This window comes from Acipenser ruthenus, unplaced genomic scaffold (genome assembly GCF_902713425.1).
Source record: "Acipenser ruthenus unplaced genomic scaffold, fAciRut3.2 maternal haplotype, whole genome shotgun sequence".
NCBI lineage: Eukaryota > Metazoa > Chordata > Actinopteri > Acipenseriformes > Acipenseridae > Acipenser > Acipenser ruthenus.
The window spans coordinates 13842-37828 of record NW_026708727.1 but is presented as its reverse complement, the minus strand read 5'-3'; the positions used below and the strand labels follow the sequence as shown (position 1 = coordinate 37828).

At 44.4% G+C, this 23987-nt stretch overlaps 2 protein-coding genes across 2 annotated transcripts; one reads left to right on the top strand and one right to left on the bottom strand.

The window, feature by feature from the left end:
* Nucleotides 1–337: 337 nt before the first annotated feature.
* LOC131735546 (SH2 domain-containing adapter protein E-like) lies at nt 338–4899 on the top strand (the record flags this gene model as incomplete). Its single annotated transcript, XM_059021596.1, has 5 exons — nt 338–464; nt 2743–2970; nt 3123–3348; nt 3829–3948; nt 4573–4899. Coding segments are annotated over 5 exons (885 nt in total), but the record flags the coding sequence as incomplete, so codon positions are not given.
* Nucleotides 4900–8015: 3116 nt separating this feature from the next.
* On the bottom strand, nt 8016–22545 carry LOC131735547 (interleukin-6 receptor subunit alpha-like). The gene is made up of 10 exons (XM_059021597.1): nt 21989–22545; nt 16993–17244; nt 15888–16011; nt 14987–15162; nt 13995–14155; nt 13250–13391; nt 11815–11864; nt 10987–11074; nt 10181–10286; nt 8016–9545 (listed from the first exon to the last, which is right to left on the bottom strand). The coding sequence occupies exons 1-10, from the start codon at nt 22065–22067 to the stop codon at nt 9245–9247; spliced, it is 1479 nt and encodes a 492-aa protein (XP_058877580.1). The 5' UTR covers nt 22068–22545; the 3' UTR covers nt 8016–9244.
* Between the last annotated feature and the right edge of the window lie 1442 nt (nt 22546–23987).

Below are 23987 nucleotides of genomic sequence, written 5' to 3'. Positions count from 1 at the left end.
CTGGGAAAGTATAGGGAAGCATTGTAAAGCACAGAGAGGTCTGGTAAAGCATAGGGAAGCATTGTAAAGCACAGAGAGGTCTGGTAAAGCATAGGGAAGCATTGTAAAGCACAGAGAGGTCTGGTAAAGCATAGGGAAGCACTGTAAAGCACAGAGAGGTCTGGTAAAGCATAGGGAAGCATTGTAAAGCACAGAGAGGGATGGTAAAGCACAGGGAAGCATTGTAAAGCATAGAGAAGACTGGTAAAGCATAGGGAAGCATTGTAAAGCATAGAGAAGACTGGTAAAGCACAGGGACGCATTGTAAAGATCCCTCTGCGCCTCCTCTTCACTACAGGTGATAATTCTGGAAGACTACGCGGACCCCTACGATGCAAAGCGGACGAAGGGCCAGCGGGACGCGGAGAGAGTCGGGGAGAACGACGGCTACATGGAACCCTACGACGCGCAGCTGATCATAACGGGTACGATAGCGAACGATACAGCGATAGAGAATGAACTCACTCAGCATTGATGATTTTCCCAGATTTTCAGTCCCAGTGGTTTGATTTCAGACGCACAGCAAATCAGAACTGTGGATTAGCGGTTAGGGCTCTGGACTCTTGACCGGAGGGTCGTGGGTTCAGTCCCAGGTGGGGGGACACTGCTGCTGTACCCTTGAGCAAGGTACTTTACCTAGATTGCTCCAGTAAAAACCCAACTGTATAAATGGGGAATTGTATGTAAAAAATAATGTGATATCTTGTAACAATTGTAAGTCGCCCTGGATAAGGGCGTTTGCTAAGAAATAAATAATAATAATACCTACAGAAGCAACGGGGTTAATGTCCGAGCTGTTGTGAGTTTGCTTTTACTATGGAGAGCTTGTACAAAGGGTCAGCTTTGCTCTGGTTTGTTTTTTGAATATGCTTTACGATGCTGTGCTTTCTTATCAATTACAATTACAGTTAAAATGGACCCCTCAGGGCTGGGTATCTGGGCAAACAGGTATTGGGTACAGGACCTAATAAAGTGTCCGAACTGTCCTAGTGTACATGGAGTCACATGGTAACCTCAGTCAGTCTGTCTGTCTGTCTGTCTGTCTGTCTGTCTGCGCCATCGAGCCCCCCCAGATAGAAACCCAGGGCTCCCGAGGAAGGTGAAAGGCAGGACCGAGAGGCTAGTGAATGATCAGGTCCTAATAAAGTGTCCAGCATCGCGTCTAGCTGTCTGGAGGTACAGCTGGGCTCAATTGCAGGAAGCCGGTGGACAGGATGCTGGTATGAAAGGAGCTGTGGGTCTTTGTGTTGCAGCGCAGGGCTGTGGGGGCTGAGTGTGTGGTGTTGTGTTTTTTTGCAAGGAGCGTGAACTCTGGTATTTATGGAACAGGGACGCTCGGAGTTAACCCTGTGAGGGCTGGATGGAAGGGGATGGGGGTGTTAAATCTTCCATGCATGGCGTCTTACCCTTCAACTAAAGAGCCAGCTCTGTATGAGAATAAGACACAGCAGGGTCACCCAGTCCAGCTTTTACTACCAGCTTGATCAGCCCGCAGTGTGTCTAGATAACAAGCTCAGGTGTGTCTGATTATTAAACTCCTAGTGAAACCAGGACTGGATCACACTGCTGTGCAACGGGAGTCTGATTCCCATCCCTGTAGATCAGGAGTCTCCAGCCTTAGTCCTGGAGAGCTACTGGGGCTGCTGGTTTTCGTTTCAACCAATCTCTGTTACTTAATTGAACCAGTTATTGGCTTAATTAGTCCAGATGAACAGATGTTCCAGATCTTTAGCCACTGATGATGTAAAGACAGCTATAAAACCTGCTGGAGAGGGGCTCTCCAGGACCAGGGCTGGAGACCCTGGCTGTAGATAGTCGTTGGTTGAAGGAGGTTTTTAGCTGATTTTAGAGAGGACAGCTACAGTATATTGGTGGTAGTGGTGGGATATTTAGATAGACAGCTAGATCAGGGATGGGAATAAGACTCCTATTGCACAGCAGCGTCACCCTTAGAGAGAGATGTATTCATGATTATTCTGTTTTTCTGAAAACTGGAAAATCAATAAACAGAGTTCAAAAAAATGTTTTGCTGCTTTTGGAGATATAGGCTGCCTGACCCCGTGTCCCCCCCCCCTCGCTGTTCTCTATCAGTTCTGCAATGGGCGCAGTTTCCTCTCCTGCTTCCTGCCCCTAATTCCTGTTTCCTGTCCAGCTCTGTCCCCTCTCTTGCGCAGCAGAAAGTCTTCCCGTTGCCGCGGCGACAGCCTCAGGATGCCCCCCCCCCCCCCCCCCCGCTTCCCAGCAATCAGGAAGCGCATCACTCAGCAGCTCGGCGCTGACCTTTCACCCCTCGGTCTTGTTTACTTCGTTCGTTCGTTTGGTAGATTTGGAACAAAACTGAATTCACTGACTTGACCAGAATGAGAGGCCAGGGAGGCAGTCTGTCCCTCTGACAGACAGACAGACAGAGGGCTGTTTTTTAATACGCTTTACCAGACCTCTCTGTGCTTTACAATGCTTCCCTATGCTTTACCAGACCTCTCTGTGCTTTACAATGCTTCCCTATGCTTTACCACACCTCTCTGTGCTTTACAATGCTTCCCTATGCTTTACCAGACCTCTCTGTAATTTACAATGCTTCCCTATGCTTTACCAGACCTCTCTGTGCTTTACAGTGCTTTTACTGTGGGGGACTTTCCTAAGGTGTTTAGCATTAATATCCTCACGTTCATTCTCTCTCTCTCTCTCTCTCTCTCATCTCAGAGATTCGCAGGCGCGGCTCCAAGGACCTCCTGTGCAAGCAGCAGCCGCTGCTGTACGACCCCCCCAGCGAGGGGGAGGGGGGGACCCCCCAGACCGCCCAGCTCTACGACACCCCAGAGGGTAAGGGGGAGGGGGAGGGGGCGCGCCCCGAAAACGACGAGCGCCCCGCGGGAGAGTACGAGCAGCCCTGGGAATGGAAGAAAGAGGAGATCGTGAAGGCGCTGTCCGGTGAGAGAGAGAGAGGGACAGGAAGGAAGAGAGACAGAGAGGAAAGAGAGAGCAGAGGGGCAGGGTGTATGATTAAAAATCATTTGTACAAAATATTATATTGTGTGTCAGCATAACTAACTACCCCCCCCCCCTCCCCCTCCCCCTCACAGTGCAGTTCGAGAGCTCCGAGCGCGCCCCCCCCTCGAAGGACGAGCCCCCCGGCCCCACCCGGCCGCAGCACCACAGGCAGAAGAGCTGGACTCAGAAGGTGCTGAAACAGCAGCAGCAGCAGCCGCTGTCCTCGAGCCAGCCGCAGCCCCAGCCCCAGCCTGCAGGGGGCAGCAGCGATGCAGCAGAGAGCAGGGTGGACCCCACACTGCCCCTGGACAAGCAGAGGTAGGACAGGAGCAGATACCAGGGCTGTATAGTGACCTGTCTCGATACTGAATAGAGACACTGAGCGTATGCTGCTGCTGCACCCAGTCCTGGGGTTCAGAGCTCCCCTCAATGAAATCTATTATTATTAATATTGAAATGATCAGGAGCCAGGAGTTTGAGCAGGGTTAGAAACTCGCACTAGCCCTGCTGCTGCTGCTGCTGCTGCACCCAGTCCTGGGGTTCAGAGCTCCCCTCAATGAAATCTATTATTATTAATATTGAAATGATCAGGAGCCAGGAGTTTGAGCAGGGTTAGAAACTCACACTAGCCCTGCTGCTGCTGCTGCTGCTGCTGCACCCAGTCCTGGGGTTCAGAGCTCCCCTTGTTCAGGTGTATTATTGAAATGAGCAGGTAGGTGGCAGCAGCTGGTGGGAGTGAGCCAGGGTTTGCGTGTTGCGTGTGTCTCACGGTTGCGTGGCGTGTGGCGTGTGTTTCAGCTGGTATCACGGCTCGATCTCTCGGGGGGAGGCGGAGTCTCTTCTGCAGCCCTGTAAGGAGGCGAGCTTCCTCATCCGGAACAGCGAATCAGGAAACAGCAAGTACTCCATCGCCCTGAAGTGAGTGCTTTGTGACGTCACACCTCAGAAACCAACCACTACAAACCCCACAGTGCAGTGCGATAGGGCACAGGGACAGCATTGTAAAAAACAGAGAGGTCTGGTAAAGCATAGGGAAGCATTGTAAAGCACAGAGAGGTCTGGTAAAGCATAGGGAAGCATTGTAAAGCACAGAGAGGTCTGGTAAAGCATATTAAAACAAAAAAAAACATGGTCAACTAACCCACTAGATGGCAGTATTAACACAGCAATGAGTCACTTTAAAAAAAAAAAATCTATAAATATGTAAAGTAATAAAAAAAAAAATCTATAAACAAATGCCATATGTAGTACACCGGCCCCATGGCTAATGCAGGTGGTGTGCTTTCCACGACATAAATTCTGTAATACATGCAAACACAGGCTTGTTTTGCTCACAACTCGATTGGAGGGAAGCCATTGAACCCCTTTAAAGATGCAAACTTATTTGAGAAGAGGGGCTAACTGAAGTATCTGTCTGTCTGTCTGTTTCTTTAATCATACATTTGAGAAGAGGGGCTAACTGAAGTATCTGTCTGTCTGTCTGTTTCTTTAATCATACATTTGAGAAGAGGGGCTAACTGAAGTATCTGTCTGTCTTTGCAGGACCAGCCAGGGCTGTGTTCACATCATCGTGGCTCAAACTAAAGACAACAAGTTCACCTTGAACCAGAGCAGCTGTGTGCTGGACAGCATCCCCGCAGTGGTGCATCACTACACCCGAGAGAAACTCCCCTTCAAGGGGGCGGAGCACATGGCTCTGCTCCACCCACTGCACCGGCACCACTGATCCCCATTGGCCCTCCTCGTCTCTCACACAGCCCGCCCCCTCTCAGAACCTCCCCTTCAAGGGGGCGGAGCACATGGCTCTGCTCCACCCACTGCACCGGCACCACTGATCTCATTGGCTTGTCTCTCTCACACAGGGGGGTGGGAGATTATATATATATATATATATATATATATATATATATATTTTTTTTTTTTTTTTTGGTGTGAAGTGAGCGGAATTCTATCTTTCTTTCTTCTCTCTTTCTTTCTTTCAACAATTAAAAAAAGTAATAGCAGGCTGATTTATTACTGAATGATCTCAGCCCCTCTCTCTTCGGTCACTCAAATACGAATGCCTTTCTTTTGCCTCTCTCCCCTTCTCCTCTCTCTCTCCCTCACGAAGAGTTCAGGAAAGTCACAGGAAGAAAGAGGAAAGCCTGTGTTTCTGTACGATTCCCTGTATTTATAATGGAGAATGTCGAATATTGTACGGATCGTTGTTTTTGTGTTTTTTTGTTTTGTTTTAATATGATGCTGGCTGCAAAAGTAGCACCAACAACAACAACAACAACGACGATGACAACATTAAATAAAATCATTTTTATTGTGTAAAGAAACAAAAACAAACTGTCCCGTCCAACTTCCTTTTCTTAACAGAAAATTCAGAACTCAGGACTAAAGAGGAAGCAAGTGGCCTTAATACTGAATACAGGGGACAGCCTTAATACTGAATACAGGGGGACAGCCTTAATACTGAATACAGGGGGACAGCCTTAATGCTGAATACAGGGTGCAGCCTTAATGCTGAATACAGGGGGACAGCCTTAATGCTGAATACAGGGGGACAGCTTTAATACTGAATACAGGGGGACAGCCTTAATACTGAATACAGGGGGCTGGTCTTAATACTGAATACAGGGGTACAGCTTTAATACTGAATACAGGGGGACAGCCTTAATACTGAATACAGGGGGACAGCCTTAATACTGAATACAGGGGGCTGGCCTTAATACTGAATACAGGGGGACGGCCTTAATACTGAATACAGGGGGACGGCCTTAATACTGAATACAGGGGGACAGCTTTAATACTGAATACAGGGGGACAGCCTTAATACTGAATACAGGGGGACAGCTTTAATACTGAATACAGGGGGACAGCTTTAATACTGAATACAGGGGGACAGCCTTAATACTGAATACAGGGGGACAGCCTTAATACTGAATACAGGGGGACGGCCTTAATACTGAATACAGGGGGACAGCCTTAATACTGAATACAGGGGGACAGCCTTAATACTGAATACAGGGGGACAGCCTTAATACTGAATACAGGGGGACGGCCTTAATACTGAATACAGGGGGACGGCCTTAATACTGAATACAGGGGGACAGCTTTAATACTGAATACAGGGGGACAGCCTTAATACTGAATACAGGGGGACAGCTTTAATACTGAATACAGGGGGACAGCCTTAATACTGAATACAGGGGGACTGCCTTAATACTGAATACAGGGGGACAGCCTTAATACTGAATACAGGGGGACGGCCTTAATACTGAATACAGGGGGACGGCCTTAATACTGAATACAGGGGGACAGCTTTAATACTGAATACAGGGGGACAGCCTTAATACTGAATACAGGGGGACAGCCTTAATACTGAATACAGGGGGACAGCCTTAATACTGAATACAGGGGGACAGCTTTAATACTGAATACAGGGGGACAGCCTTAATACTGAATACAGGGGGACGGCCTTAATACTGAATACAGGGGGACAGCCTTAATACTGAATACAGGGGGACGGCCTTAATACTGAATACAGGGGGACAGCTTTAATACTGAATACAGGGGGACAGCTTTAATACTGAATACAGGGGGACTGCCTTAATACTGCATACAGGGGGACAGCTTTAATACTGAATACAGGGGTTTGGCTTTAATATTGACATCAATAGGAGAGAATCAGGTGTGCAATATAACAGCCTTATGTGAGGCGGTCTTTATGCAGAGGTGGGTTTTGCTGTTTTTGAAGCCCGCTCACTGCTCCTGTGCTGGGCTCACATCTGGATCCGTTGTGGCTTCAGGCTTTCTATAACCAGCCCTTTGAAAAATGAGGAAGTAAAAAAAACACACACACACAAAAAACCCCAAAACGATCAAATGGAAAAAAAAAATGTAAAAACTACAACCGTAGAAAAGAGGGGTGTGGGGGTGTCCTAAACTGAACAGGAATCTCATCTCCACCAAACCTTGCTATTCTTCAACGTGCCGTGCCACACCATGCTTTAGAAGGGTTAGCTTACCGTTTAAAAAAAAAAAATGCTTTACAATGCTTCCCTATGCTTTACCAGATCTCTCTGTGCTTTACAATGCTTCCCTATGCTTTACCAGACCTCTCTGTGCTTTACAATGCTTTCCTATGCTTTACCAGACCTCTCTGTGCTTTACAATGCTTCCCTATGCTTTACCACACCTCTCTGTGCTTTACAATGCTTCCCTATGCTTTACCAGACCTCTCTGTGCTTTACAATGCTTCCCTATGATTTACCAGACCTCTCTGTGCTTTACAATGCTTCCCTATGCTTTACCAGACCTCTCTGTGCTTTACAATGCTTCCCTATGCTTTACCACACCTCTCTGTGCTTTACAATGCTTCCCTATGCTTTACCAGACCTCTCTGTGCTTTACAATGCTTCCCTATGCTTTACCAGACCTCTCTGTGCTTTACAATGCAGAATTAGAATTTAACAAAATAGTTATTGTTTTATTACTATTATTGGGTAACACGACTTGGCAAGAATTTCCTAATCGGAAGTCTCAGATTTTCTTTTAAGTTTCGTTCCCAGAGCTATTACAACAGCAGCGTTTTCTCACACTACGTTAACATTGATGTCTCAACAACTTATCGAGAACGAGATTGTCAACCACCCCAAACAGAAAGCCATTGGTAGGATATAGGGATATTTATAAATTACAACAACAAAAACATATTTCTGAGGTCGCTGTAGAAAACAGATAAAATCTTTCTACATTTATTGATCTTTTTACACAGAATAGCTCATATACAAATTGAGAAATCAACACGTCTACCCACATATTTACAGTACAGTACAGTTTTAAAAACTTAAACAAAAACAAAACGTGATTCGAATGAGGTGAGTGCTACCTTATGAAAAATAAGAAAAGCAAAGAAATGTGATACAGCATTATATTTATATATTTCAAAATAAATAAATAAAAGGTGGATGCCATTTCACACTACCCCCCCCCCCCCCCCCCCCCAGATAAAACAATGGAAAGAAATCTGGAAAAAAATTAAAATGAAAACAAAATAAACTAAATAAAAAGTATTTATTATGTGTCCAAAGCTGCTTTTGTGCAGCTATTTTCAATATTTCATGCTTGGAAACGTGTAAAAGAACCTGACAAAAATGCATCGGGTAACCATGGGGGGAAACTGTGCAAGAATTTATATATATATATATATATATATATATATATATATATATATATATATAGTTGCATTGACATTAAGGTCTCTCAGAGTTGTTTGGTTTCACTTCCCTTTGACTCTATTTCTAGATTTCTCATCGATTTGATGGAAAATCCCCCCACGCCTGCCCACCCACCCACTCGTCATTATTCACAAGCTCTCCCACAGTCTGCACAGGCCCTCGACGAAACTGACAGCAAGCCATCGAAAACACACAGCAGCCTCGACAGCAACTGCTGCTTTAGAAAAATAATTATAATAATAAAAAAAAATAAAAAAAAACAGGTTTGACTTGCCAGCGCTAGACTGGAGCCTCCCAGGAGGCTGCAGACGTCAGCTCGCTTCTCAATAGAGAGAGAGCTGGTTTCTCAGCATGGGCAACACTACCGCCTGCCCAGGACAGCAGAGCTACCCACGGGCTTAAACTCCATGTATGTGCCATGCAGCTGATTCATTAGCACTGGTTATATGATCACTGGTGCCTCCCTTTGAAAGAGAGCATACCGTCTGTAAAATCCATTCTCTTACCTCTTATTAGATTGATTAACATAATCACTGGTGCCTCCCTTTGAAAGATAGCTAACCGTCTGTAAAATCCATTCTCGTACCTCTTATTAGACTGATTAACATGATCACTGGTCCCTCCCTTTGAAAGATAGCTAACCATCTTCCACTCTCTCTCTCTTCTTATTGTAAGCACTGGCAACATTATTAATGAGTCATTCAGCAGACGCTTTTATCCGAAGCGACTTACAGAGACTAGGGGGTGAACTCTGCTTCATCATCAACTGCTGCTGCTGCTGCTGCAGAGTCGCTTCCAACAGGAGCTCGTTTGTTTTGCATCTCATCCAGAGCACAAGGAGGTGAAGTGACTCGCTCAGGGTCACACACAGTGAGTGAGTGAGTGAGTGAGTCAGTGGTAACTCAAGGCTTTACAGAAATCTGTCACTGCTCTGATAACAGCAGTACAATAGAAAGGGCTTTTGGTGGGGGGGGGGTCACTGACAGTTAAGTCTCCTCACTCTCCTGGCTGCGTGGCTCCAGAGAAGGGCCCCCCTGTGGCTCTCTGAGGGGCACCAGGAAGTAGCCCATATTCATGAGGTGAAGGGGTGAGGGAGGGGCAGGGCTGGACAGGGGGGTGGGCTCTTCTCTCCCCTCCGCCTGGGCTCCGGAACTGGGGGGAGAGGACAGGGGGATCCCCTGGAGGTCAGAGGTCATTTGGGGCTCCCTCACCTTGGCAAAGGGGGGCCGGAAATGAGGTGCCAGACCCCCCAGTTTCAACAGCTGGGCCTTGAGCTTCTTCCGATACCTGCAAGAAGGAGAAGTCTTTCAATGCGGTGTGTTTGATCAGAGTGAAGCACAGTGAAGATAATGAAGCAGCCCCCTTCTCAAAGCACAGTGAAGATAATGAAGCAGCCCCCTTCTCAAAGCACAGTGAAGATAATGAACCAGCCCCCTTCTCAAAGCACAGTGAAGATAATGAAGCAGCCCCCTTCTCAAAGCACAGTGAAGATAATGAACCAGCCCCCTTCTCAAAGCACAGTGAAGATAATGAAGCAGCCCCCTTCTCAAAGCACAGTGAAGAGAATGAAGCAGCCCACTTCTCAAAGCACAGTGAAGATAATGAAGCAGCCCCCTTCTCAAAGCACAGTGAAGATAATGAAGCAGCCCCCTTCTCAAAGCACAGTGAAGATAATGAACCAGCCCCCTTCTCAAAGCACAGTGAAGATAATGAACCAGCCCCCTTCTCAAAGCACAGTGAAGATAATGAAGCAGCCCCCTTCTCAAAGCACAGTGAAGATAATGAAGCAGCCCCCTTCTCAAAGCACAGTGAAGAGAATGAAGCAGCCCCCTTCTCAAAGCACAGTGAAGATAATGAAGCAGCCCCCTCCTCAATAATGAGGGGAGTTCTGGACCCAAGGACTGGGGATGAATAGCTCTTACTGTGCAATGAAGAGAGAGACGAGGATCACGGCTCCCAGCAGAGTCACTCCTGTCACCCAGCCTGTGTGTCGAGCCAAGAGGTCACTGCCGTTAGAAGAGGCCTGGACTGGGAGGGAGAAAGGTGGTCAGACACGGGTTCAAACTAACCCTTGTAAAAATGTCAGACAGAAAAAGCACAGCAAAGTGTAATGAAGCACAGTGAAAGCATGGCAAAGCACAGAGAGGTCTGGTAAAGCACAGGGAAGCATTGTAAAGCACAGAGAGGTCTGGTAAAGCATAGGGAAGCATTGCAAAGCACAGAGAGGTCTGGTAAAGCATAGGGAAGCATTGTAAAGCACAGAGAGGTCTGGTAAAGCATAGGGAAGCATTGTAAAGCACAGAGAGGTCTGGTAAAGCATAGGGAAGCATTGTAAAGCACAGAGAGGTCTGGTAAAGCATAGGGAAGCATTGTAAAGCACAGAGAGGCCTGGTAAAGCATAGGGAAGCATTGTAAAGCACAGAGAGGTCTGGTAAAGCACAGGGAAGCATTGTAAAGCACAGAGAGGTCTGGTAAAGCACAGATAGGTCTGGTAAAGCATATTAATAAGCATGGTAAACCAGGGTATGTGAACAGTTTCACCACAGGAAAGCTGCAAAATGATCTCAGGGTGAGATGACTCACAGATAAAGTGAATCTAGATTTTAAAAACACCTTTGTTGAGTAAACTGCGATGTTTCAGTCAGCTGTAACCAAGAGTCTATCAACTTGCGTTTGATTTAAAACCGGGTTTCCCCCCCTCGCTTTCCGTTCTCTGCACAGGACCTACCTTCCAGTTCTTCCTCCCCCAATCCAGACCCCTCCGACTGGGAGAAGAGGCTGTCGACGGTCCCTCCCACAGTGCCAGCAAGCACGCCCTGCAGAGGAACCAAACACGGCTTTCAGCACATTACACCCCAGCGCTGGGGTCCCGGTGGTGCATCGGTTAAAGAGAGGGGCTCGATACCAGGAGGTTCAAATCCCGGCTCAGACACTGACTCCCTGTGTGTGTGTGTGTGTGTGTGTGTGTGTGTGTGTGTGTGAGACCCTGAGCAAGTCACTTCACCTCCTTGTGCTCCGTCCTTCGGATGAGACGTAAAACAAACAAGCTCCTATTGGAAGTGACTCTGCAGCAGCAGCAGCAGCAGTTGTTGATGATGCAGAGTTCACCCCCCTAGTCTCTAAGTCGCTTTGCATAAAAGCATCTGCTAAATGACTAATTATTAATAATAATAATAATAATAATAATAATAATAATAATAATAATAATAATAATAATAAATTGGCTACCAACGAGTTACCAAATTGACTTACAAGGTCCTTCACAGATCAGGACCACCCTATCTCCAAGAACTACTATCTCTGTATATTCCTGTTTGTTCTTTGAGATCAGAAAATGTATAAAGACATGCCAGTAAGACTCCTATTGCACAGCAGTGTCACCCAGTCCAGGTTTTACTGCTACCAGCTTGATCAGCCCCAGTGTGTCTAGCTAACAAGCTCAGGTGTGTCTGATTATTAAACTCCTAGTGACACCAGGACTGGGTCACACTGCTGTGCAGCGGGAGTCTGATTCCATCCCTGGGAAATGAATGGAGTTTGTGGATCTCAGGCTGACCTTGTGCACTCTGTGGGTGGATTGGTAGCCTTGGGTCTGGAGCTCTGGTTCTGCAATAAAACAAGAAGAGAGAGACTTTCAGGGTGATTTCTGGCTCACGTTGCTGGGGTGTGCCCAGGTAGAAGTTTAAAGCTGTTTTAATCTCTAGTTTTGTAACATCGATGTTTTGCAAGAAATAAAAAAAAAAAAAAAAAACGATGCTGCTCATGACAGTTCATGGCTTTGGGAGTTTTCATCTCTCAAAAGAAAGACCAGCAAATGGATTTTCTCTGGTTTCAGACTGCGTTTACTGTTCGAGACTGGACAGCAGGCTTTTTCAACTGTGTGTGTGTGTGTGTGTGTGTGTGTGTGTGTGAGAGAGAGTGTGTGTGTCTGTGTGTGTGTCTGTGTGTGTGTCTGTGTGAGAGAGAGTGTGTGTGTCTGTGTGTCTGTGTGTGTGTCTGTGTGAGAGAGAGTGTGTGTGTCTGTGTGTGTGTCTGTGTGAGAGAGAGTGTGTGTGTCTGTGTGTGTGTGTGTGTGTGTGTGTCTGTGTGAGAGAGAGTGTGTGTGTGTCTGTGTTGTGTTGTGTGTGTGTGTGTGTGAGTGTGTGTGTGAGAGAGTGTGTGTGAGTCTGTGTGTGTGTGTGTGTGTGTGAGTCTGTGTGTGTGTGTGTGTGTGTGTGAGAGAGAGTGTGTGAGTGAGTTGCTGGTCTGATAATTTAAACACAAGGATCTACTTGAATGGAACAGCTTTTCCCTTTATTTCTTTTCCGGTTTCTCTTCCTCCTCTTTCTGTCTCACTTTATTCCCATTCCCTCTCTCTCTCTCTCTCTCTCTCTCTCTCTCTCTCTCTCTCTCTCTCTCTCTCTCTCTCTCTCCCTATAAAAGGTCAGCAATCTGTCAGTTGTTCATTTCACAAGGAGTCGCTAAGCCTTCCGGAGCCCAGCTAAGATTCACCTCCCAGTGACACCAATGCGATTTCTAAAGCCAAGAGTCTCGAGTTCTGTTTGTGGCTGAAACTCAATACAGCTGAGAGACAGAGACAGAGACAGAGACAGAGACAGAGACAGCTCAGAGGCCACATCGATTGAGTCATTAATCAGATAATAAATCTATGTGTTATATGAAAAGGTCTGAGTAACCCGCATCGTCCCCCAGATTAAAACACCATTTATTGTTTCCATTAGTACAGGAAAATGAAATTTAAGAACAACGTCAATTGGAACAACACAGTGCATGGTAAAGTGTGGTAAAGCATGGTAAAGTATGGTAAAGTATGGTAAAGTATGGTAAAGTACGGTAAAGCAAAACGCCTCACCCCAGCATTTTATTTTGTGTTTTTTTTAAGCTTCCCCCTATTATATAAAAAAAAACCCAATTGTTATTGTTTTTATCATTACTAGATTGCACGGTTGTTATCAGTGTTATTATTGCATGCTCGTTCTCGCAGGGCTTACCTGCCCAGGTGTGTCCGTATGCCTCGTGACTCCAGGCGCTCCACTGCCCGTGGTCAAACTCCTCCTGCCCTCGAACCTGCACCTCGTACCGGCGCCGCGGCCCCGCATCGGAGATCAGCAGGCGGGGGTCCCGCGAGGGGAGCTGGGGGGGGGGGGGACGACGACACCAGAGTCAAACAGAGGGCAGGGAGGGGGCGAGGCTGACTCACACATTATACATAACAACATTTGTTCTGGAAGCTTAATGATAATAATAATAATAACAACAATAATAATAATAATAATAATACTCCCATTGCAGAGCAGTTTGAGCCAGTCCAGGTTTTACATTATTATTATTATTATTATTATTATTATTAATTTCTTAGCAGACGCCCTTATCCAGGGCGACTTACAATTGTTACAAGTTATCACAATACAAAATATTACAGAATATCATACAGATAAGAGCAGATATGAAAGTACAATACAAATCTGTTCAAGTCAGAGCAAAATAAAGCACATAGTAACTTATAAGAGTGAATTCGACTCAGTGCAGTTAACCCTTATAGTAACTATTTGCTTATATGAGTAAAGTCCAGTACGAACACATAGTAAGTGTGATAAATGGATGGGAATAAACATTCGATAAATGAACAGTCATTCTGTCAGCTTAATGATAATAACAACATGTGTCTATCAGCTGTCTCTCTCTCTCTGTCTGTCTGTCTCTCTGTCTCTATCTCTCCCTCCCCTCTCCACTCACCAGCTTGTACTCCCTCTGCTGGTCGGTCCTGTACCGCACTTGGTAACGCAGTCTATAGAAATCAGTCCTCCAGCTCAGGGGTTTTGACCAGTTGACCCAGAGACTCCGCGATGACCTCATCACGGCGTGCACCTGCACGTTGATTGGTGGGTCCGGCTTGACTGACAGGGGAAGGGAACCAACGACACGTTAGGGGGTGGGAGGGAAGCTGTGCTTTTTTTTTTTTTTTTTAGGAATGTCAGTTGGTTATTTGCTTTTTATAATGTACTCTGCCCTTTATGAAAAACAAGTGTCCCACAGTAAATGCATAGCAAAGTGTGATAAAGCACAGAGAGGTCTGGTAAAGAATACGGAAGCATTGTAAAGCACAGAGAGGTCTGGTAAAGCATAGGGAAGCATTGTAAAGCACAGAGAGGTCTGGTAAAGCATAGGGAAACATTGTAAAGCACAGAGAGGTCTGGTAAAACATAGGGAAGCATTGTAAAGCACAGAGAGGTCTGGTAAAGCATAGGGAATCATTGTAAAGCACAGAGAGGTCTGGTAAAGCATAGGGAATCATTGTAAAGCACAGAGAGGTCTGGTAAAGCATAGGCAAGCATTGTAAAGCACAGAGAGGTCTGGTAAAGCATAGGGAAGCATTGTAAAGCACATAGAGGTGTGGTAAAGCATATTGATAAACATGGCAAACCAGAGTAAACTAATATATAGTATACACATGGGAAAAGCATGTGGGGAAAACTTAAAAATGACTCCTGCAAAAAAATATTTACAAAAAGTCTGCTTTACATACACACACTCACCCCTCTCCTTACTCATTACCCCCTCCCCATCTCCCAGACATACACACTAATGAATAGAAGTACAGCCCATTCCCCACTCCCCCCTCCCCCCTCCCGCTCTCCGCTCTCCCTCTCTCCCCTCCCCCCCGCTCTCCCCTCTACCTCTCCCTCTCCCGCTCTCCCCTCTCCCTCCTCTCCCCACCCCTCTCTCACTGATGCTGTCTCCAGTGAAGGTCTGGTCCTCGCTCTTCTGGGCCCCGGCGCTGTTGGAGACACACAGACTGACCAGGTAGAGCACAGTGTCCCCCTCCACATGGGGCAGCACGCAGGAGCAGCGCTGCTTCGTACTGGAGAAGGTGCAGTTATACTGGGAGGACTGGCCGATCAACCTGCGGGGAGACTGGCACCATTACCACACTGCAGCTACACTATGGAAAGCACATCTAGGGGTCAGTTACTACTGTAAAAATTAAAAAATAATACAATAAAAAAAATAGGGAAATTCTGAATTAATTGCAATTAAACTGTAATTGTACAATCCCAGGTCTGGTTAACATACAGCTGTGGACAAAATTATATATATATATATATATATATATATATATATATATATATATATATATATATATATATATATATATACACACAGACACACACATCATTTTAGATATTTTATCATGTCAAAGAAACTACAAAATGATATCGCAAAAAGATATGTCTACCGGAAGGAAGCAATAATAGCAGTACAGTATTTAATGTTAGATTTTGAAATGTCACATTTTTCCATTTCAATTCAGTATATGCAAAACTATACAAAGGATGTGTAATTCAATATGTTAACGTCACATTATTCAGCAGGTTTGAATATTTATATCACAGTATTTCAGTGACCTTAATAATAACAATAACAATAACAACAATAACAATAACAATAACAATAACAATAACAATAACAATAACAATAACAATAACAATAATAATAATAATAATAATAATAATAATAATAATAATGACTCCCATTGCAGAGCAGTTTCAGCCAGTCCAGGTTTTACATTCATTCTGCGAGCTGAATCATATGAATAATAATGTTAATGTAAACAGATTGAGAACTTACCGCTTCCTGACCAGCAGCTTGCAGGAGGGTGCGGGGATCGGCCTGTTGGTGGCGCTCCACTCGCACCGCACGTTCTGAGTGGGAACCTTCCGATAGCAGGACAGCACGGGCTTCTCCGGAGTGACTGGAACAGACCAGGAACGAGAGATCAAACTGGAACCCCGAACCCGCGGGCCGGCCGGCACCGACACGGAGCGAGAGGGATCAGACCCGAACCCGAACAGAGGTGCGTTAAAGCAGATTTAAAAATACAAATAAAATGAACTGAACTATGCTAAACTGTGGGAAACCCACGGAAAAATCACGTGGGGGCAAACGACAGTGGAAAGGTGAACGAGGTGTCGAACTTTTAAAGGGTGAAAGAGGGCCAGCGTGAACTGTGCAGGGATGAGGCACTGTGTTTTGAGGCGTGGCTGCGCCGCTCTGCAACTGAACTGGAAGGAGAAGGAAGCAGACGCGTCCAGCTCTCTCTCTCTCTCTCTCGATGGGAACAGCACGCCTGCGGTTTGCACTCTGATCGTTGGGCAATCTCCCTTCCTGCCGCTTTACCCTGTGCCTTACCGTACCTCTCTGTGCTTTACAATGCTTCCCTATGCTTTACCAGACCTCTCTGTGCTTTACAATGCTTCCCTATGCTTTACCAGACCTCTCTGTGCTTTACAATGCTTCCCTATGCTTTACCAGACCTCCCTGTGCTTTACAATGCTTCCCTATGCCTTACCGTACCTCTCTGTGCTTTACAATGCTTCCCTATGCTTTACCAGACCTCTCTGTGCTTTACAATGCTTCCCTATGCTTTACCAGACCTCTCTGTGCTTTACAATGCTTCCCTATGCTTTACCAGACCTCTCTGTGCTTTACAATGCTTCCCTATGCTTTACCAGACCTCTCTGTGCTTTACAATGCTTCCCTATGCTTTGCCAGACCTCTCTGTGCTTTACAATGCTTCCCTATGCTTTACCAGACCTCTCTGTGCTTTACAATGCTTCACCATAACTCTCTGTGCTTTATCACACTTTGCTGTGCTTTTATAAGTTTTACCATTTTAAACTTTAAATCACGACAAGGGAGACGCGTGGAAAGCAGCCGGCATGCACAGACCTACCCCCGACGGTGATGTTCACGGTGAAGATGATCTGGCCGCCTCGGTGACAGGTGTAGTTCCCGGCGTCGTTGATCCGCGCCGCGGTTATGAGAACGCTGTCCTCGCTGACGGTCCTCTGCGGGTTCGAGCGCAGCGGCCTCCCGTTCAGACTCCACTCGGCCGGCGCCGAGAGACCCGGGAGCGAGGCGTCCCCTCCGCAGTGAAGGGTCACGGCGCTGCCCGGAGCGAGCAGCCGAGAGAGAGGCGAATAGACTGAGAGGAGAGAGGGATAGGGGGAGTGTAGAATGGAGAGGTGGAGGGAGAGGGGAATGGAGGTGTAGGGGAGATGGAGAGGGGTAGGGGGGGTAGGGTGTTGGGAGAGGGGCAAGAAGAAACGAGAGAGAGAGAGAGAGAGAGAGAGAGAGAGAGAGAGAGAGAGAGAGAGAGAGAGAGAGAGAGAGAGAGAGAGAGAGAATCAAAAAAGGTTAATTTAATTTACACTTTGAGGTAAGAAGCGTTGAAGGCCAGCTGTCTTTGCGCAGCACGGCAGTTTATCTGGTAAATCTCGAGTCCAGTTTGATGACCTGCCTGTTAAGAGAGCCTTCTTGATAAATCCAGGCTGCCAATTCACTTGTTTGCCATCCGTGTTTGTCAGGCTGTGAAATATTAACCCGCGTTCCCTTGGTTTTCACTGAATCCCAGACTGCGTGGGTTTGGTGTTGATGTACAGTAAGCCAGTACTGGGATAAACATTCAAATCAACAGCACGGTTCAGATGTCAAAACAGTGCAGTATGGCTTTCTGACATCAAAACAGTACAGAACGGCTTTCTGACGTCAAAACAGTACAGAACGGCTTTCTGACATCAAAACAGTGCAGTACGGCTTTCTGACGTCAAAACAGTACAGTACGGCTTTCTGATGTCAAAACAGTACAGAACGGCTTTCCGATGTCAAAACAGTGCAGTACGGCTTTCTGATGTCAAAACAGTACAGAACGGCTTTCTGATGTCAAAGCAGTGCAGTACGGCTTTCTGACATCAAAACAGTGCAGTACGGCTTTCTGATGTCAAAACAGTACAGAACGGCTTTCTGATGTCAAAACAGTACAGTACGACTTTCTGATGTCAAAGCAGTGCAGTACGACTTTCTGATGTCAAAGCAGTGCAGTACGACTTTCTGATGTCAAAACAGTACAGTACGGCTTTCTGATGTCAAAGCAGTGCAGTACGGCTTTCTGATGTCAAAGCAGTGCAGTACGGCTTTCTGATGTCAAAACAGTGCAGTACGGCTTTCTGATGTCAAAACAGTACAGAACGGCTTTCTGATGTCAAAGCAGTGCAGTACGGCTTTCTGACATCAAAACAGTGCAGTACGGCTTTCTGATGTCAAAACAGTGCAGTACGGCTTTCTGATGCGACACCACAGATCACGGTGGAAGTCTAGGTACTTCTAATGCAATCGAAGAGATTACTAATGAGCGTATAGAAGCAGGAACTGAAGCCACTGCTGTCTTTTTTATTTTTGATTACATCTGCTTTTCTGTCTCCTGTGGCTTGTGTCAGCGAAACATTGTGTTCAACCACTGAATCTACTTTTACAAGATTCACATTTCAATAGCGCCTGTCTGTGGTTTACTATGGAAATTACAGATTTAATCAATTTGACATATTTAAATAGATAGCCATATATATCTGGATAGTGTGGTTATATAGTAGATATATATATATATATATATATATATATATATATATATATATATATATATATATATATATATACAGTGCCTTGCGAAAGTATTCGGCCCCCTTGAACTTTGCGACCTTTTGCCACATTTCAGGCTTCAAACATAAAGATATGAAACTGTAATTTTTTGTGAAGAATCAACAACAAGTGGGACACAATCATGAAGTGGAACGAAATTTATTGGATATTTCAAACTTTTTTAACAAATAAAAAACTGAAAAATTGGGCGTGCAAAATTATTCAGCCCCCTTAAGTTAATACTTTGTAGCGCCACCTTTTGCTGCGATTACAGCTGTAAGTCGCTTGGGGTATGTCTCTATCAGTTTTGCACATCGAGAGACTGAAATTTTTGCCCATTCCTCCTTGCAAAACAGCTCGAGCTCAGTGAGGTTGGATGGAGAGCATTTGTGAACAGCAGTTTTCAGTTCTTTCCACAGATTCTCGATTGGATTCAGGTCTGGACTTTGACTTGGCCATTCTAACACCTGGATATGTTTATTTGTGAACCATTCCATTGTAGATTTTGCTTTATGTTTTGGATCATTGTCTTGTTGGAAGACAAATCTCCGTCCCAGTCTCAGGTCTTTTGCAGACTCCATCAGGTTTTCTTCCAGAATGGTCCTGTATTTGGATCCATCCATCTTCCCATCAATTTTAACCATCTTCCCTGTCCCTGCTGAAGAAAAGCAGGCCCAAACCATGATGCTGCCACCACCATGTTTGACAGTGGGGATGGTGTGTTCAGGGTGATGAGCTGTGTTGCTTTTACGCCAAACATAACGTTTTGCATTGTTGCCAAAAAGTTCAATTTTGGTTTCATCTGACCAGAGCACCTTCTTCCACATGTTTGGTGTGTCTCCCAGGTGGCTTGTGGCAAACTGTAAACGACACTTTTTATGGATATCTTTAAGAAATGGCTTTCTTCTTGCCACTCTTCCATAAAGGCCAGATTTGTGCAGTATACGACTGATTGTTGTCCTATGGACAGAGTCTCCCACCTCAGCTGTAGATCTCTGCAGTTCATCCAGAGTGATCATGGGCCTCTTGGCTGCATCTCTGATCAGTCTTCTCCTTGTATGAGCTGAAAGTTTAGAGGGACGGCCAGGTCTTGGTAGATTTGCAGTGGTCTGATACTCCTTCCATTTCAATATTATCGCTTGCACAGTGCTCCTTGGGATGTTTAAAGCTTGGGAAATCTTTTTGTATCCAAATCCGGCTTTAAACTTCTCCACAACAGTATCTCGGACCTGCCTGGTGTGTTCCTTGTTCTTCATGATGCTCTCTGCGCTTTAAACGGACCTCTGAGACTATCACAGTGCAGGTGCATCTATACGGAGACTTGATTACACACAGGTGGATTCTATTTATCATCATTAGTCATTTAGGTCAACATTGGATCATTCAGAGATCCTCACTGAACTTCTGGAGAGAGTTTGCTGCACTGAAAGTAAAGGGGCTGAATAATTTTGCACGCCCAATTTTTCAGTTTTTTATTTGTTAAAAAAGTTTGAAATATCCAATAAATTTCGTTCCACTTCATGATTGTGTCCCACTTGTTGTTGATTCTTCACAAAAAATTACAGTTTCATATCTTTATGTTTGAAGCCTGAAATGTGGCAAAAGGTCGCAAAGTTCAAGGGGGCCGAATACTTTCGCAAGGCACTGTATATATATATGCACACACACACACTCAGAATTCAAAAACAGCAAACAGCTCTCTCTCTCTCTCTCTCTCTCTAGGGATAATCAGGAACCAACAGGATCATGGGAGATACTACATGAAGATGAAAGGCCATCGATATAAAACTGAAAACTCGCTCAATAAATTATTAAAATAGTGTGTTTTCAGTTTATCCATGACTTTTCTTCTTCATGAAGTATATTTACCTATCTATCAATCTCTCTCTTATACCGTCTCTCTAGTTAAATGCATAAAAACTGATTTATTATCACAGTCCAGGAGGTTTCTGGATCCAGTCACTGAAGTCAAGATTCACACAATTGCGATTCACACCTTCTGTAATACATCCAGCCGAAGGGGGACAGATTGTCCTTAGCGTCCTTCACTCCCATTACACAATCAGTCAGTGTTTGTACATTTTAAACACGTTACTTATCTCTGGATGGTAGAGAGAGAAAGGACAATGATTTTAAACAAATGGGCACCACACATTAAATAGAGTCACTGGAATGGCAGGCTGTAAACATACATTAATCCCACTGGTGGGCCTATAGAGACAGATATAGGAGGCTGTGTGGTCCAGTGGTTAAAGAAAAGGGGCTTGTAACCAGGAGATCCCCGGTTCAAATCCCACCTCAGACACTGACTCACTGTGTGACCCTGAGCAAGTCACTTAACCTCCTTGTGCTCCATCAGCACTCTGCAGCTGATGCATAGTTCACACACCCTAGTCTCTGTAAGTCGCCTTGGATAAAGGCGTCTGCTAAATAAACAAACAATAGTATAGACTGTAAAAAAACAACAAAAAAAGTATTTTTTACAGTAAATATACCTTAATATTGACTATTTATTTATTTAAAATGATGGTAAAAGTTGTTCAATATTACTGTAAAATATTTAATATAGAAAATAAAAAGATCACCTTTAACACGGAAATATACACTAGAATGAATCTACAAATACATGAAGTGAATATTGGTTAAATTAGTTGGTTTCTTTTGTAACTTATTTTAATGACCTACTTTGTGGGACATAAGGTTGAATTTTTTATAATAATAATAATACACAGGTCCATTTCCAGTAACACAATATTGGGTTAAATTGATCGATTGAAATGGTTTTACTGGTATGTTGAATCAACCGTTACAAAAACTACACTGTGTTGCAACGTGTAGACAACAAAACAACAATACAACAAAACAAAGACTATGCTCTGATAATAAATAAAGAAATAATAATAATAATAATAATAATAATAATTAATAAATGGTACTCTACAAAAAAAACTGAAATTACTGTAAATGTACCGCGGTAAACTTTTAAAACTTTTAAAAAGGGGACTCCCGTCTTCTTCCACGTACACAAATTCCCCTTTAATGTCATCCTATTCAGCAAATCTCCGATCTCTGTATTAAAATAATATTAATAATAATAATAATAATACATATTCTGTTTACCATTCCTAATCTCATCCGGCAAGTATCTGCTCTCCTTGTTAAGACAACCACAATGAAAGCATAAACACATACATACATACATACATACATACATTAATTAATTAATTAATTAATTAATTAATAAACTTGCTGACCTTTTTTCGGACATTGATCTTCGGCCGAGCTGAACACCGCCAGCGCCGCGGAGACGCACAGCATCCAAATACTTTTCATTTCGATTAGATTTCCATTCGGGGGCAAGAGGGATCTTAAACGACTTTTGTTGCCTTTCAAAGCTTGTTCATATCCCACCACCTTCTTCAGAAACACAATCCCACACAATCAAAAGACACCACACGGCTGCATCAAATTCAACGAGCAACAGGGTTTAAGAAGAAGAAGACGGAGAGAAGTAAGCGCGTTATTTAGAGACGTCAGACACTTCACCAACAGATAAGTTAGCAAGAGAGATATGTAAATATGAGTCTGTACCACAACTTAAATGCCACTTGTAGCAGCACCTTCCTCCTCCTCCCTCTCTCTCTCTCTCTCTCTCTCTCTCTCAACGAGTATCTCCAATATACTTCTCTTAACCCGTTAACTGCCAAACTTTTTTTTTTCTTTCCCAGAACGCAGGCTGAATTTATTGATGCGATTACATTACACTTTAGTCATTTTGTTAACCGCAAAAGTGAAGTCTAAGTAAGCTATCATAATAATATAATTAAGAGAGAAAAATACGAAATAGCCCGAATAGATTAGATGCCAAAAAAAGAAAGAAAGAAAATGTACGAAGTAGCCCGAGATGAGGACGATGTCACTTTAATGGGTTTAGGAAACTCTTGAGAGACACGCGAGTGGCTCACTGTGGAAGTGAAGAACACGATTGCGTACGAGCGGGAACTGGTTAAAAACGGATACATTTGATAATATTTTGCTGCTATTGCGAAATCAGGAACAAACAGTTTCTTTCAAAAGGGAGGCGAGGTGTTTGACTCTATAGAGTTGCATTGTATTGGCAAGCGAGCGCAATGTGCAACGCGCATGCATGCATGAGATAATGTTCAATATAAAATGGGTGTCCCCCCACCATCACCACAAAGGAAAATGAAGCGAGGTGAGTGAATCACCCCGAGCAATCCTCGTTCAGAAGGTGTTGCTAAATTGTCGTGGCATTGCACTTTAGACAGAATGAAAGCGAGACACGTCATACGCGACCACCGCGCCGGGCTCGTTATAGAGGGAGTTTGAACCGCAGTTAGACACAGACGTGCTGGTGTTGGTTTGGGGGAATTGGTACTGGGGGAAATACTGTGAAATGAAATTAATAAATAAATACATTTCTTATGTGAAAATGAAGGAGGGAGCAGTTCAGTCTCCACGCCTCAAGCCTGCCCTGGACTGGAGGGAGCATCCTTTCTCTTAGGGGGAGGGGGGGCAGTTCAGTCTCCAAATAGATAAATAAACACACACGCACACACAATTAAAAACGTGAACTTTTTTATTTTTTATTCTATCTATCTATCTGTCTATCTATCTATCTATCTACCTATCTAGATAGAGAGATAGATATAATGCAATTTTGCAATTTTTTAACCTCATAAAACATTTTGCAAGTGTAGAAATGTGATTAACTTATGGAATGTTTTATACATAAACCAAAACAGAATTTTCTATTACAAAAAAGAAAAACACACACATTAGCAAAACAAAAACAAAACTAACCATTTGAAAAACTATCTTGAGTTCTGTGTACTCTTTGGTATTGAAGAAACCAAAATGCCAAACAACGTCCATCCTTCAATGCAGGCAGCGACTCCTTTGTATGGTTTATACAGGGATGGGAATCAGACTCCCGCTGCACAGCAGTGTGATCCAGTCCTGGTTTCACTGTGAGTTTAATAATCAGACACCCCTGAGCTTGTTACCTAGACACACTGGGGGCTGATCAAGCTGGTAGCAGTAAAACCTGGACTGGGTGACACTGCTGTGCAATAGGAGTCGGATTTCCATCCCTGTTTTAATATTAAATTCTATGACGATAAATAATAGAAGATACATATATTAAACCCACATCTATACAGTTTTAATGATCTCTACAGTATTACACGCTGTCTGCTTATTTACAATTACATACAGGACTGTATCTAAAAG

Coding starts and splice junctions, on each gene's coding strand:
- LOC131735547 (XM_059021597.1), bottom strand. CDS start 22,067: ATGAAAAGTATTTGGATGCTGTGCGTCTCCGCGGCGCTGGCGGTGTTC. Junction 10,287..10,986: donor GGGGGAGGAAGAACTGGAAG/GTAGGTCCTGTG, acceptor TCTCCCTCCCAG/TCCAGGCCTCTTCTAACGGC. Junction 9,546..10,180: donor GTCTCTCTCTTCATTGCACA/GTAAGAGCTATT, acceptor TCCTTCTTGCAG/GTATCGGAAGAAGCTCAAGG.